Source organism: Mustela nivalis (genome assembly GCF_964662115.1).
Source record: "Mustela nivalis genome assembly, chromosome: 20".
Taxonomy (NCBI): Eukaryota; Metazoa; Chordata; class Mammalia; order Carnivora; family Mustelidae; genus Mustela; species Mustela nivalis.
The window spans coordinates 7,194,110-7,207,116 of NC_139039.1; the positions used below are offsets into that span (position 1 = coordinate 7,194,110).

Sequence of the window (13,007 nt, forward strand, 5' to 3'; positions counted from 1 at the left end):
TTATTGTTATATCCTCCTATGTATTTATCCTTTTTTATTTTGAAGTATTATATCTTTATTTTATATATTAGTATAGTCACTATAGCTCCCTTGTATTTACTATTTGCCTGTTATATCCTTTTCCATTTCATTATTTTTGTATGATACAAATTAAAATGTGTTAAAATGTTAAAATGTGATTTTAGAATGTGATTTAGCATGTGATTATTTCTCAGTTTTTATTTAGTCTGACAACCTTGGCCTTTTGATTAGATTGTCTGGCCTCTTTATATTTAATGTAATTAACATGTATTTCAATTTGTTATTTTGCTGTTTGTTTCTATTTATCTCATCTTGTTTTTGCTCCTCAATTCTTCCCTTCTTGTCTTATTTTTGTTGATGAAATACATTTAGTATTTAGCAAATAAATCCTCTATTGCCTTTTGTAGTTATATCTCTGCATACTTTTTCAATATTTGCTCTAGGATTTATAATAAGTATTTTTAAGACTATAATCTACTAAAAAAAAAGACTATAATCCACTTAAAGTTAATACTGATTTTCTTCAGGTAAATTATAGAAATGTTGCAACAACTTATTTTAATGTACCCTTCCATATTTCATGCTGTTGTTGTTATAGTATAGATGTAGATATACACATTTATATACACACAGAAGTGTGTATATATGCATATGTATGTATATTTGTATTTATATGCATATGTATATGCACCAATAAACACATACATACCCATACATATATGTGTGTACATAATATACACACATGTAAATATACATGTATATGTTCATATATGTATTATGTACATATGAATGCATAGTGGATAAGTATATGTATTTACATATCTGTGCATGTATACAATGTTGTTTGTAAAATTAAGAGCAGAAAAGAAAAAGCATACATATAATTATTTATATCCCTTCACATATTTACCAATTCCTGTGTTCATCCTCTTATAGATCAGACTGATCACCTACTGCACTGGTCCTTCAGTCTAAAACATTTTAAATTCTCAAGATTTTCTGTAGTGCAAGCTTACTATGACATATTTTCTCTGCTTTTGCTTAACTGAGAATAACTTTATGTATTTCCATTTTAAAGAAGAATATCTTTGAATATAGATAGCTTGGTTCTTGACTTTTTTTTTTTTTTTGAAAGAGAGAGGGGTATTTTTGTTTTTGTTTTTTAGGATTTTATTTATTTGACAGAGAGAGAGACAGCCAGAGAGGGAACACAAGCAAGGGGAATGGGGGATGGTGAAGCAGGCCCCCCGCTGAGCATGGAGCCCAGTATGGGGCTCAATCCCAGGACTGCTGGACCACGCATGACCTGAGCCCCAGCCAAAGGCAGGTGCTCAATGACTCAGCCACCCAGGAGTCCTGGTTCTTGACTTTCTTTCCTTCGGCACTTTTAGTTTGTCATTTCAAAGTCTACTGACCTCCATTATTGGTTATAAGAAATCAGCTATATTTTGTATCATTGTCATGTACCTAATGTGTCTTTCTTTAGGCTGAAATTAAGTTTTCTTTTTATCTTGGGACTTTGAGAGGTTTTATTGATCTGTGTATAGAAGTGCGTTTTTTGTGTGTGTCTATCTGCTTATGATTATAATGCTGAGCATCTTGGGTCTGTAAGTAAATGTTTTCCTTCAAATCTGGAAAATAATCGGCATTATTTTTGCAGATTTTTTTTCTTCCACCTACTCTCTCTTTTCTTTATCTTTAAATCCAATTACACCTACATTTGGTACTTAATATTTCTTCTCAGGTATCTAAGGTTTTGTTATTTTTTTCAACTCTTTTTCTCTCTGTTCCATAGAGTATATGTTCTTATTGTCTCACTGATCAAGTTCATTGATTCTTCTGCTTCTGTTTTGTTTCATTTATTACTTTTCACTTGTAGACTTTAAATTTATATTTTTTATGCTTAACATATATCTGTTGATATTCTCTAGCTGCTCACTCAATAGGATAATTTTTCCTTAAATTATTTGAGCATAATTTCCTTTAATGCTCCTAATATATTAAAAATAACTACTGTGAAGTCTTTGTCTGCTAAATACAATATCTTGGATTTTTCAGAATCAGTCCCTTAACTGCTTATTTTCCTAAATATGGTTCACATTTTCTGTAATAATTCTCTGTCTAGTAAATTTTTGTTTAGTAAGTTAAACATTATAGATACAATGATATAATGCCTGAATTCAGCTATCTTTCTGGATGCTTTTTTTCCCCCCTATAGGGAATTAAGTAACCTGGATATAAACTGTAAGCTTTATCTCCCCTATAGTGTGCCATAGTTATTTCTACTCAACTTATATGTCTTCAAACCTCTGAGTTTTTAGCCTGATTCCCTGGTGTAATCTGACATTCAGCCAAGGATTTAGGTAGAGATAGCACTTAGATTTCAGAGTACAAACTATGTGTAATTTCTTTGTTTCTTAAGATTCCTCTTTAATTTCCAGTTGCAGTCCCAGTCTCAAACTCAGAGGGCTCACCTGGTACACCTGTGTCTTTCAAGTGTCTCACCCTACATTTTTTGCCCTATAGGGTATGTCTAGGCCGTGCATATTTTAGCAGTCAGCCAAATGTATTTAAAATTTATCATCAGATTTTAGGTTTTACCACTTTCACAATTCTCTCTTTCAGGGTTTTCCCCTTAAATTTCCAGTGGTTCTCATCTCTGAAATCTGTTCTCTTTCACATTGAATCAGGAGAGCTGCAGTTTTCCACAGCTATTTAATTCTGCCACAGCTGTGGAGTTAGAAGGGCACTCTTATGCTAGAAAGATATAAACTCACAATCCTGATTAATTGCAGCTGCAATTTTTCAAGAGTAAACTCTCCTCTGGCTTCTTCTTTTAAATATTCTCCATTATATATAGATATAACATATATTTTTATGTTATAAAATATATTTATAACATATAAATTATATTATATATATTATATATAATATATAAATTTTTATATATTATTTATATTATATATTATATGTAATATATTGTATATAACATAAATTATTATATACATATCTATATATAAATATGTTTATATGTATAACATTTATAATATAATAATAATATATAGTCTGTTACATATCTTTGTATATTATTTATTTTAATAATATATATTAATTTTTAATAATGTTTCATATTTTACAATAGCTATCTCTTGAGAGTTTCCATGTGACTACTTTACTTTATTGTCAATAGCTCCTCTATCATCTTTCATCTTTCTTTTGGTTTGATCTTAGTTCTACATTTTTGTATTTTCTACAGGTGATAGATTTTTAAAAAACACTTTTAATTGGCATCACCTGTCAACAGAAAACATTTCACTTTATATAGCAAGCAATGCATTTTGCTGTTTCACTGTTAATAGTCTGTTGCCTTTAGATTTTTCTGTTTTTGTTACTGCTTGTTGTTAAAGGTATATTTCTTTAGCTCCTTAGAACACCTTTGTGGTAAATAATTACGAGTTTGGAGTTGACACTCCAAATAGATACACTAAAGAATGTCAGAAGGCAATCTCTGAAGTTAAACGTTATCTAAAAGGCTTTTGCTGTCCACTTCAAAAAATAGCAAAATTAGGAAACTTAAAGGCTTCCATCTTCCTCAAAGATCTTTTTCAAATTTATTATTCTGAAAGACAAAGTCTCACCTTCTTTAGCTATTATACAGATATATACACATACTTTTTATCTATAAACATACATAAAAGCTGAAAAAATTTCTACTAACCTCTATAATGCCACAATCACACTCTTCACCATGTTCCAATTTTCCATTGCCACATACTTTCCTTTGTGCTTCTTTATAAACTGGCATTTCAGGAAGGATTTTCTGAAGACATTCAAAGTCAGCTTGTGAAGCTAAGTATTTAAAGTCATCCAAACTACAGGTGCTAAACTCCTTTACACCCCCAGACTGCCTAAAATATTTTAAAAATGGATACGACAAAAATTATTGCTGTATATCTCTGCATTTCTGCTAATGTATGGGTTTTGAAAAGAGATTTAAAAAGAATTATGGAAAAAATAAGCACATTTAAAAAAATATTCATTGCATTGCAAAACATACTAATGATTTACCATACTTTTTAAATTTTACCAAGAAAATTCTTGTTATAAAAATATCTAAAATCTTTTTAGAGCATTCTATCCTGTTTTAAACAAGACCTATTATTTATCTATCTTATGAACTTCATTAAATCTTTAGACATAAGAACTGTGTTTATTTTATTTACTTTCCCAATGCCATACCATTGAATATTAAGTTTTTTAAGCCTCAATATTTAACATACTTTGTATTTTTATATAATAAAATTCTTTTAATGACAATATAAACATGTTTATATTAATTTTAATAATACATTTTAGGGCTTTTGTTCATAATTATGTTCATAATTGAACATTTGAAATAAAAACCTAATAAATAAAAATGCTAAAATAAATAAATAAATATTATAATGTATTATATATTTATATATTATTAATATATATTAATATATTATATATTATATGTATTTATATAAATAAATAAAAACACTAAAGAAATACAAAGAATTAAGAGAATATTATGAGCAATTATATGCCAAGAAATTAGGCAGTATGGAAGAAATGGATTCATTCTTAGAAATATATAAACTACCAAAACTAAAACAGAAAGAAATAGACAACCTAAACAGATCCACAACCAGCAAAGAAATAGAATCAGTAATCAAAGGCTAAAATGAAATAATGAGAAAATATACTAGCTGATCTGGTCACTGTTTACAACATAATTACTGAGCATTCTCCTAGGCAAAATATATGTAGTAAAAAGTAGACCAAGTGCCTGGTAGGGACAAAAAGCACAAACATCAGGCAAAAAAATATATGAAACACTGGAATGGTGAAATGATGGGGAAAAACCAACATAATATACAAGGGAATAAAAGATACTACTTTGGAAGAAAAGACACTTATTAAAGAAAGAAATTAAAATTCACATCATACTTTTCATGAAAAACTGAACATTTTCCCCTTAAGACTGGGAACAAGACAAAGATATCCACTCTCATATCAATAAAGTTATTGAAATTATTCCAAATTCAATTACATACAAATAGATGAAATGGAAAAATAAAAGTGTTCTTCATGGATGACAAAATTTTGTTTAGAGAAATTCTTAAGGAATCAACAAATAGAATTGGAAAATTCTAATGAGTTTAGCAAGTTTTTACCACACAAAATCAATATACAAAAATGAATTATACTTTCATGAACTATGAATTATGCTTTCATGTATTTTTTAACCAATCCATTTTTTAATTTTTAAATTCTTTTCTTTTCTAAGAGAGAGAAAGCAGGGGAGGGGCAGAGGGAGAAGGAGAGAGAGAATTGTGTTTTTAATATAATTTTTAAAATTTAAATTCAAGTAATTTACCATGTAGTGTGTTGTTTCAGGGATAGAATTTAGTTATTCATTAATTGCATATAACACCCAGTTCTCATTCCATCAAGTTCCCTCCTTAATGCCCATCACCAGTTGCCCCATCCTTCTACTCACTGCCCCTCAAGCAATCCTCAGTTTTTTCTCTATAGATAAGAGTCTCTTATGGTTTGCCTCTTTTTTATCTTATTTTCATTTTTTTTCTTTCCTTCCCCTATGTTCATCTGTTTTGCTTCTTAAATTCCATATATGAGTGAAATCATATATTTGTCTTTCTCTGACTGATGTATTTCACTTAGCCTAATACCCTCTAGTTCCCTTCATGTACTTGAAAATGGCAAGATTTCATTCTTTTGATGACTAATATTCCACTATATATAACCATATCCTCTTTATCCATTCATCTATTGATAGACATCTGGGCTCTTTCCATATTCTGGCTATTTGGACATTGCTGCTATAAACATTGGAGTGCATGCCTCCCTTCAAATCACTATTTTTATATCCTTTTGATAAATACCTTATAGTGCAGTTGCTGAGTAGTAGGGTAATTCTATTTTTAATTTTTTTGAGAAACTTCCGTACTGCCTTCCAGAGTGCCTGCACCGTTTGCATTCCCACTAACACTGTAAGAAGGTTCCCCTTTCCCTGCATCCTCAATGACATCCTGACATGTTAATTTTAGCCATTCTGACAGGTTTGAGTTGGTATCTTGTGGTTTTGATTTATATTTCCCTGATTCTAAGTGAGGTGCAGAATTTTTTAATGTCCATTTGTCATTTGTATGTTTTCTTTGGAAAAACGCCTGTTCATATCTTCTGCCCATTTCTTGACTGGATATTTTGTTTTTGGGGTGTTGTTTAATAAATTCCTTATAGATTTTGGATCTTATAAGACATTTGCAAATATCTTCTTCCATTTGGTAGTTTGTCTTGGTTTTGTCAACAGTTTCCTTTGATGTGCAAAAGCTTTTTATCTCAATGAAGTCCCCATTCTTCAATTTTGCTTTTGCTTCCCTTGCCTTTGAAGACATGTCTGTTAAGAAGTTGCTGCAGCCAAGGTCAAAGAAATTGCTGCATGTGTTCTCCTCTAGGATCTTAATGGATTCCTGTCTCACATTTAGGTCTTTCATCCATTTTGAGTCAATTTTTGTGTATAGTGTAAGAAAATGGTCCAGTTTCACTCTTCTGCATGTGGCTGTCCAATTTTGCCAACACAATTTTTTGAAGAGACTGTCTTCTTTCCATTGGATCTTTTTCCTGCTTTGTTTTTCCTGCTTTTTTGTTTCCTGTTGGAGTAGTTGACCATAGAGTTGAGGGTCTATACTGGGTTCTCTCTTCTCTTCCATTGATCTATGTCTGTCTTGTGCCAGGGTCATACTGTCTTGATGATTACAGCTTTGTAATACAGCTTGAAGTCTGGAATTGTGATGCCTCCAGCTGTGTTTTTCTTTTTCAACATAACTGCGGCTATTCAGGGTCTTTTCTGGTTGTACACAAATTTTAGGATTGTTTGTTCTAGCTCTGTGAAAATGCTGGTTTTGTTTTGATAGAGACTGCATTGAGCATGTAGATTGCTTTAGGTAGTATAGAATTTTAACAGTATTTGTTTTTACAATCCATGAGCATGGGATGTTTTTCCATTTTTTTGTGTCTTCCTCAATTTCTTTCATAAGTGTTTTACAGTTTTCAGAGTACAGATCCTTTATCTCTTTGGTTAGGTCCATTCCTAGGTGTCTTATGGTTTTTTATATAATTATAAATGAGATCAATTCTTTGATTTCTTGTTCCTCATTCTTAGTATATTGAAATTCAAGTAATTTCTGTGCATTGATTTTATATCTTGCCACTTTGTTGAATTCCTGCATGAGTTCTAGTAATTTTTGATGGAGTCTTTCAGGTTTTATAAGCTTAACTATGGTAAGTCATGGTATTGACCTGGTTTTGCTAACTTTGAGAGGAGTTCTCTGTGCCTTCTAGACTTGAATGCCTGTTTCCCTCAAAATATTAGGGATTTGTTCAAATAAACCTTCTGTCCTTTGTCCCCCCCCCCCCCCCCGCTCTTTTGGTACTCCTATGATATGATATCATCATTTATGGAATTTTGAGTTTCCTAAGTCTAACTCCATGATCTAATAGTTTTCTCTACGCCCTCTTTTCAGCTTCATTATTTTCTATAATTTTATCTGCTATGTCACTGACTCACTCTTCTGCATCCTTGTGTTTATGGCCCCACTTGGGACTAGATCTTGGTTAGCATTTTTAATTTTGGTCTGTCTAGATTTTACCTCTTTTACCTCTATAGTAAGGAATTCTTTAGTGTCTTCTATGTTGTTTACAACAGCTAGTATCCATATAAATGTTGTTTTAAATTATAGTTCAGATATCTTATATCTGTATTGATTAAATCTCTGACGAGTTCTACCTCATGCTCTTTCTTTTGGGTGAATTCCACTATCTCATCATTTTGTCCAGAAGAGAAAAAAAAAGAGGAAAAAGAACAAAAAATAATAACAGCGAAATCAAACAAAAAAGGGGGGGAAGAAAAACAAAAACAAAAAAAGAAAAAATACTGAGTGTGTCTTTTGGTCTGCTTGTTAAACTATGTCCCAAAATTAAAAAATAAATTAAATTAAATTAAACAAAAAAGTATGCATATGTAAATATAAATATTAATAAATAATAAAAGATTTTAAAAGGAGTTGGAAAATATAATAAATGAAAATAACAATAAAGGAATAAAAGGAAAAAGAAAGCTACATCCTATTTTCCATAGAGCTAAAGCTTGCAGCACTCTGTGTTTAATAACTTTGGGGCATGCTAATTGGTGGTGCTGGTCTTCTGGGGGAGAGGCCTGCTATGCTGATTCTCAAGGTGACTTGTTTCTGTGGGAATGTGTCCCCAGGGCACAAGGGGGCTGCAGGACTAGGTGTATGTGGTCATAGCCTTCAATAGATGGTGCTGTGTTGTTTTTTTCCCTGAAGGCTTTCAGCACTGATGGTCAGGATAAAAATTGCTGTGCCCTGCTCTCTAGCCTCTGAGCTGAAAGTTTGCACCCCTACTCTTCAGTGAACCCCCATAGAAGAGCAATAGGTCATCCTACTTGTGTCCTCTGTTTCCATCTGAAACTTATGCTCGTGTTTCCCATGTCCAAGCCATTTTATCTCAGGCCTGTGACTAAGTTTCAAAACTCCAAATTTCAGGATGTTGCAAAGATGGCAGAGGAGTAGGGAACTCTACTTCAATCAGTCTCCTGAACTGAGCTGGATATCTACCAGACTACTCTGAACATCCACATCACCCAAATCAAACTGAGATGCAAGAAGATATATCTGGATCTCTACAAACAGAGTATCTCCAGCAGTTGACTTGCGGTATGAAGCAGGGAGCCATGATTCTGCAGGCAGATATCAAAAGATAAATGGAAGGGGGAGGGAGCCTCCAGGTTCCTGTGCTGCAGGAGCACAATCCCTCCCATGCTGGGGACCAGGTACAGACTCCTGAACCAGTAGTGACAGGGCCTCTCAGATTGAAACCTGGAGCTGCAGGGGCATGCGTGTAAACTGGCGGCGGCTGGCAGTTTTAAAAGCACAAAGTACAGAGATGTGCCTTGACCTGGGAGCAACAGCTGGGAGTGCTGCTATGGGGCATACAACCCAGGATGCTGCAGTTTTTAGCAGCACAGACAGTAACAGAGACAGTGTAGCCAGGAAAGTTCACTGAAGAACAGACTGTGATCTCTCTGTTCTGAGGCAAAGGTCTGGATATGGTCACTTCTGCTTTGACTCTTGGAAGAGACAGGGAAATCTGCCAGAGAACAAAAGCCTCCAAAACTGCTTTTCACTGAGCCCATCCCTCACCACAGGGACAGGGCAATTCTGCCCAAATAGGGTTGCCTGAGTAATAATGTGGCAGGCCCTTCCCCTAAAAGACAGGCTGGAAGAACAAGAGGCCAACAACCTTAAGGTCCCTACAAAACTCATCTTGCATTTTGCTTGGGGTATGGTCAACAACTTGGATTCTGTGCATTCCCTCAACCACCCCTCAACAGAACAACCAAGAGGAGGAACCCCCAAAATAGGAAAGACTCAGAGACTGTGACCTCTGACACAGAACTAATGGATATGGACATAACCAAGATGTTGGAAATAGAATTCAGGGTAACAGTTATGCATACAATTGCTAGGATGGAGAAAACTATTAATGGCAACTTATATTCTCTAAGGGACAGAACTTGAAAATGCTATCAGTGAGATCCAATCTAATCTAGATACTCTGACTGCTAGGGTAAATGAGACAGTAGAAGGAATAGGTGATCTAGAAGAAAAACTGATTGAAAAGAAGGAGGCCTGGCACAAACAGCTTAGAACCCATGAAAACAGAATTAGAGAAATAAATGACACCATGAAACATTCCAATGTCAGAATTATTGGGATCCCTGAGGGGATGGAGAGAGAGATGACTAGAAGATATTTTTTACCGAATTGTAGCTGAGAATCTCTCTAATCAGGGGAATGAAACAAACATTTGTGTCCAGAAAGGACCCCTGCCCAAGAGCAAGGGGAACAGACCAATGCCCTGGCATGTAATAGTAAAACTTGTAAATCTTAGAACCAAGGAAACCATCTTAACGGCATTTAGGGAGAGGAGACTCCTTACGTACAGAGGGAGGAATACCAGAATAATGTCAGACCTATCCACAGAGACCCGGGCAAGCCAAAAAAGGGCTAGCAAAACATACTCAGTGTACTAAATGAGAAGAACATACAGCAAAGAATACTTTATCTAGCAAGGCTGTCATTCAGAATGGATGGAGAGATACAGAACTTATAGGATGGGCAAAAACTGAAATATGTGACCACTAAGCTGGCCCTGCAAGAAATATTAAGGGGGGATTCTATAAAAGGAGAAAGACCCCAAGAGTGATATAGAACTGAAATTTACAGATGCAATCTATAGAAACAAGGACTTCCCAGGCAACATGATGACAATAAATCATATCTTTCAATAATCACTCTCAACGTGAATGGTCTAAATGCTCCCATAAAGTGGCACGGGGTTGCAGATTAGATAAAAAGACAGGACCCATCCATATGCTGAATTCAAGAGACTCATTCTGAACCTAAATATACATCCAGACTGAAAATGAAGGAATGGAGAACCATCCTTCATGGAAACGAACCTCAAAAGAAAGCTGGGTAGCAATCCTCATATCAGACAAATTAGATTTTAAGCTAAGACTGAAGTTAGACATAAAGAAAGACAATATATCATTCTTTTTTTATTTTTTATTTTTTTTATCAACATATAATGTATTATTTGCCCCAGGAGTACAGGTCTGAATCGCCAGGTTTACATACTTCATAGGACTCACCATAGCACATGCCTTCCCCAATGTCCATAACCCAATGACCCTCTCCCTAGTCCCGCCCCCTGCAACCCTCAGTTTGTTTTGTGAGATTAAGAGTCTCTTATGGTTTGCTCCCTCCCGATCCTATCTTGTTGCATTTATTCTTTTCCTATTCCTCAAACCCCCAGATTGCCTCTCAACTTCCTCATATCAGGGAGATCATATGATAACTGTCTGTCTCTGACTTATTTCACTAAGCATAATACCCTCTAGTTCCATCCACATCATCGCAAATGGCAAGATTTCATTTCTTTTGATGGCTGCATAGTATTCTAGTGTGTGTGTGTGTGTGTGTGTGTCTGTGTCTGTGTGTGTACAACACATCTTCTTTATCCATTCACCTGCTGATGGACATTTAGGTTCTTTCCATAGTTTGGCTATTGTGGACATTGCTGCCAAAAACATTCAGGCGCACGTGCCCCTTTGGATCACTACATTTGTATCTTTATGGTAAATACCCAGTGGTGCAATTGCTGGGTCATACGGTAGCTCTATTTTCAACTTTTTGAGGAACTTCCATGCTCTTTTCCAGAGTGGTTGCACCAGTATGCATTCCCACCAATGGTGTAGGAGGGTTCCCCTTGCTCCACATCCTCACCAGCATCTGTCATTTCCTGATTTGTTAATTTTAGCCATTCTGACTGGTGTGAGGTGGTATCTCATTGTGGTTTAGATCTGTAGTTCCCTGATGCCGAGTGATGTGCAGCACTTTTTCATGTGTCTGTTGGCCATCTGGATGTCTTCTTTGCAGAAATGTCTGTTCATGTCTTCTGCCCATTTCTTGATTGGATTATTTGTTCTTTGGGTGTTGAGTTTGATAAGTTCTTTATAGATTTTGGATACTAGCCCTTTATCTGATATGTCGTTTGCAAATATCTTCTCCCATTCTGTCAGTTGTCTTAAAGGGTCTATCCAACAAGATCTAACAACTGTAAATATCTATGCCCACAACATGAGAACAGCCAACTACATAAGGCAACTGTTAAACAGAATAATAAAAAAAATGTTGACAAGAATACATTAATTGTAAGGGATCTTAACACACCATTCTCAGCAATAGACAGATCATCCAAGCAGAAAATCAACAAAGAAACAAGAGTTCTGAATGACACACTAGACCAGATGGACTTCATAGATATATCCAGAACATTTGACCCTAAAACAACAGAATACTCATTCTTCTCCAGTGCACATGGAACATTCTCAAGAATAGTGGATCTCACATACTGGGTCACAAATAAGGTCGCAACTGATACAAAAAGATAGAGATTATTCCCTGCATATTCTCGGACCACAATTCTCTAAAACTGGAACTCAATCACAAGAAAAAGTTTGGAAGAAATTCAAACACTTGGAAGCTAAAGGCCATTCTGCTCAACAATGTTTGAGTCAACCAGGAAATTAAAGAATTAAAGAAATTTGGGGCGCGTGGGTGGCTCAGTGGGTTAAGCCGCTGCCTTCGGCTCAGGTCATGATCTCAGGGTCCTGGGATCGAGTCCCGCATTGGGCTCTCTGCTCAGCAGGGAGCCTGCTTCCTTCTCTCTCTCTCTGCCTGCCTCTCAGTGTACTTGTAATTTCTATCTGTCAAATAAATAAATAAAATCTTTTAAAAAAAAAGAATTAAAGAAATTAAACAATTCATGGAAACCAATGAGAATGAAAACACTTTCCAAAACCTATGCGATACAGTAAAGGCAGCCCTAAGCGGGAAATACATAGCCATCCTAGCCTCACTCAAAAAAATACAAAAATCCTGAGTACACAAACTATCTTTACACCTGAAAGAACTGGAAAATCAACAACAAATTAAGCCTAGCCCATGTACGAGAAGGAAAATAATTAAAATTAGAGCAAAGATCTGTGAACTAGAAACCAGAAATACAGTAGTACACATCAACAAAACTAGAAGCTGGTTCTTTGAAAGAATTAATGAGATTGATAAACCAATGGCTGAACTTATCCAAAAGAAGAGAAAGAATCCAAATTAACAAAATTATGAATGAAAGGGGAGATACCATGATGAACACCAAGGAAATAGAAACAATCGTTAGAAATTTTTAATAACTATATGCTAATAAATTAAGCAACCTGGAAGAAATGGGTGCATTCCTGGAAACCTATAAACTGCCAAGACTGAAACAGGAAGAAATTGATAACCTGAACAGAC

General features: G+C 34.7%; 1 protein-coding gene across 6 annotated transcripts in view; it reads right to left on the reverse strand.

Annotated features, from left to right (window-relative positions):
* The window catches only part of LOC309855249 (disintegrin and metalloproteinase domain-containing protein 5-like), a 154,500-nt gene that overhangs the window by 72,343 nt on the left and 69,150 nt on the right, over nucleotides 1-13,007 (reverse strand). For all 6 annotated transcript variants that reach the window (XM_082715364.1, XM_082715361.1, XM_082715360.1 and 3 more), the window contains one exon: nucleotides 3,740-3,929. In XM_082715364.1, coding sequence (XP_082571490.1) covers nucleotides 3,740-3,929 — 190 coding nt within the window. The remainder of the gene's footprint in view (nucleotides 1-3,739; nucleotides 3,930-13,007) is intronic.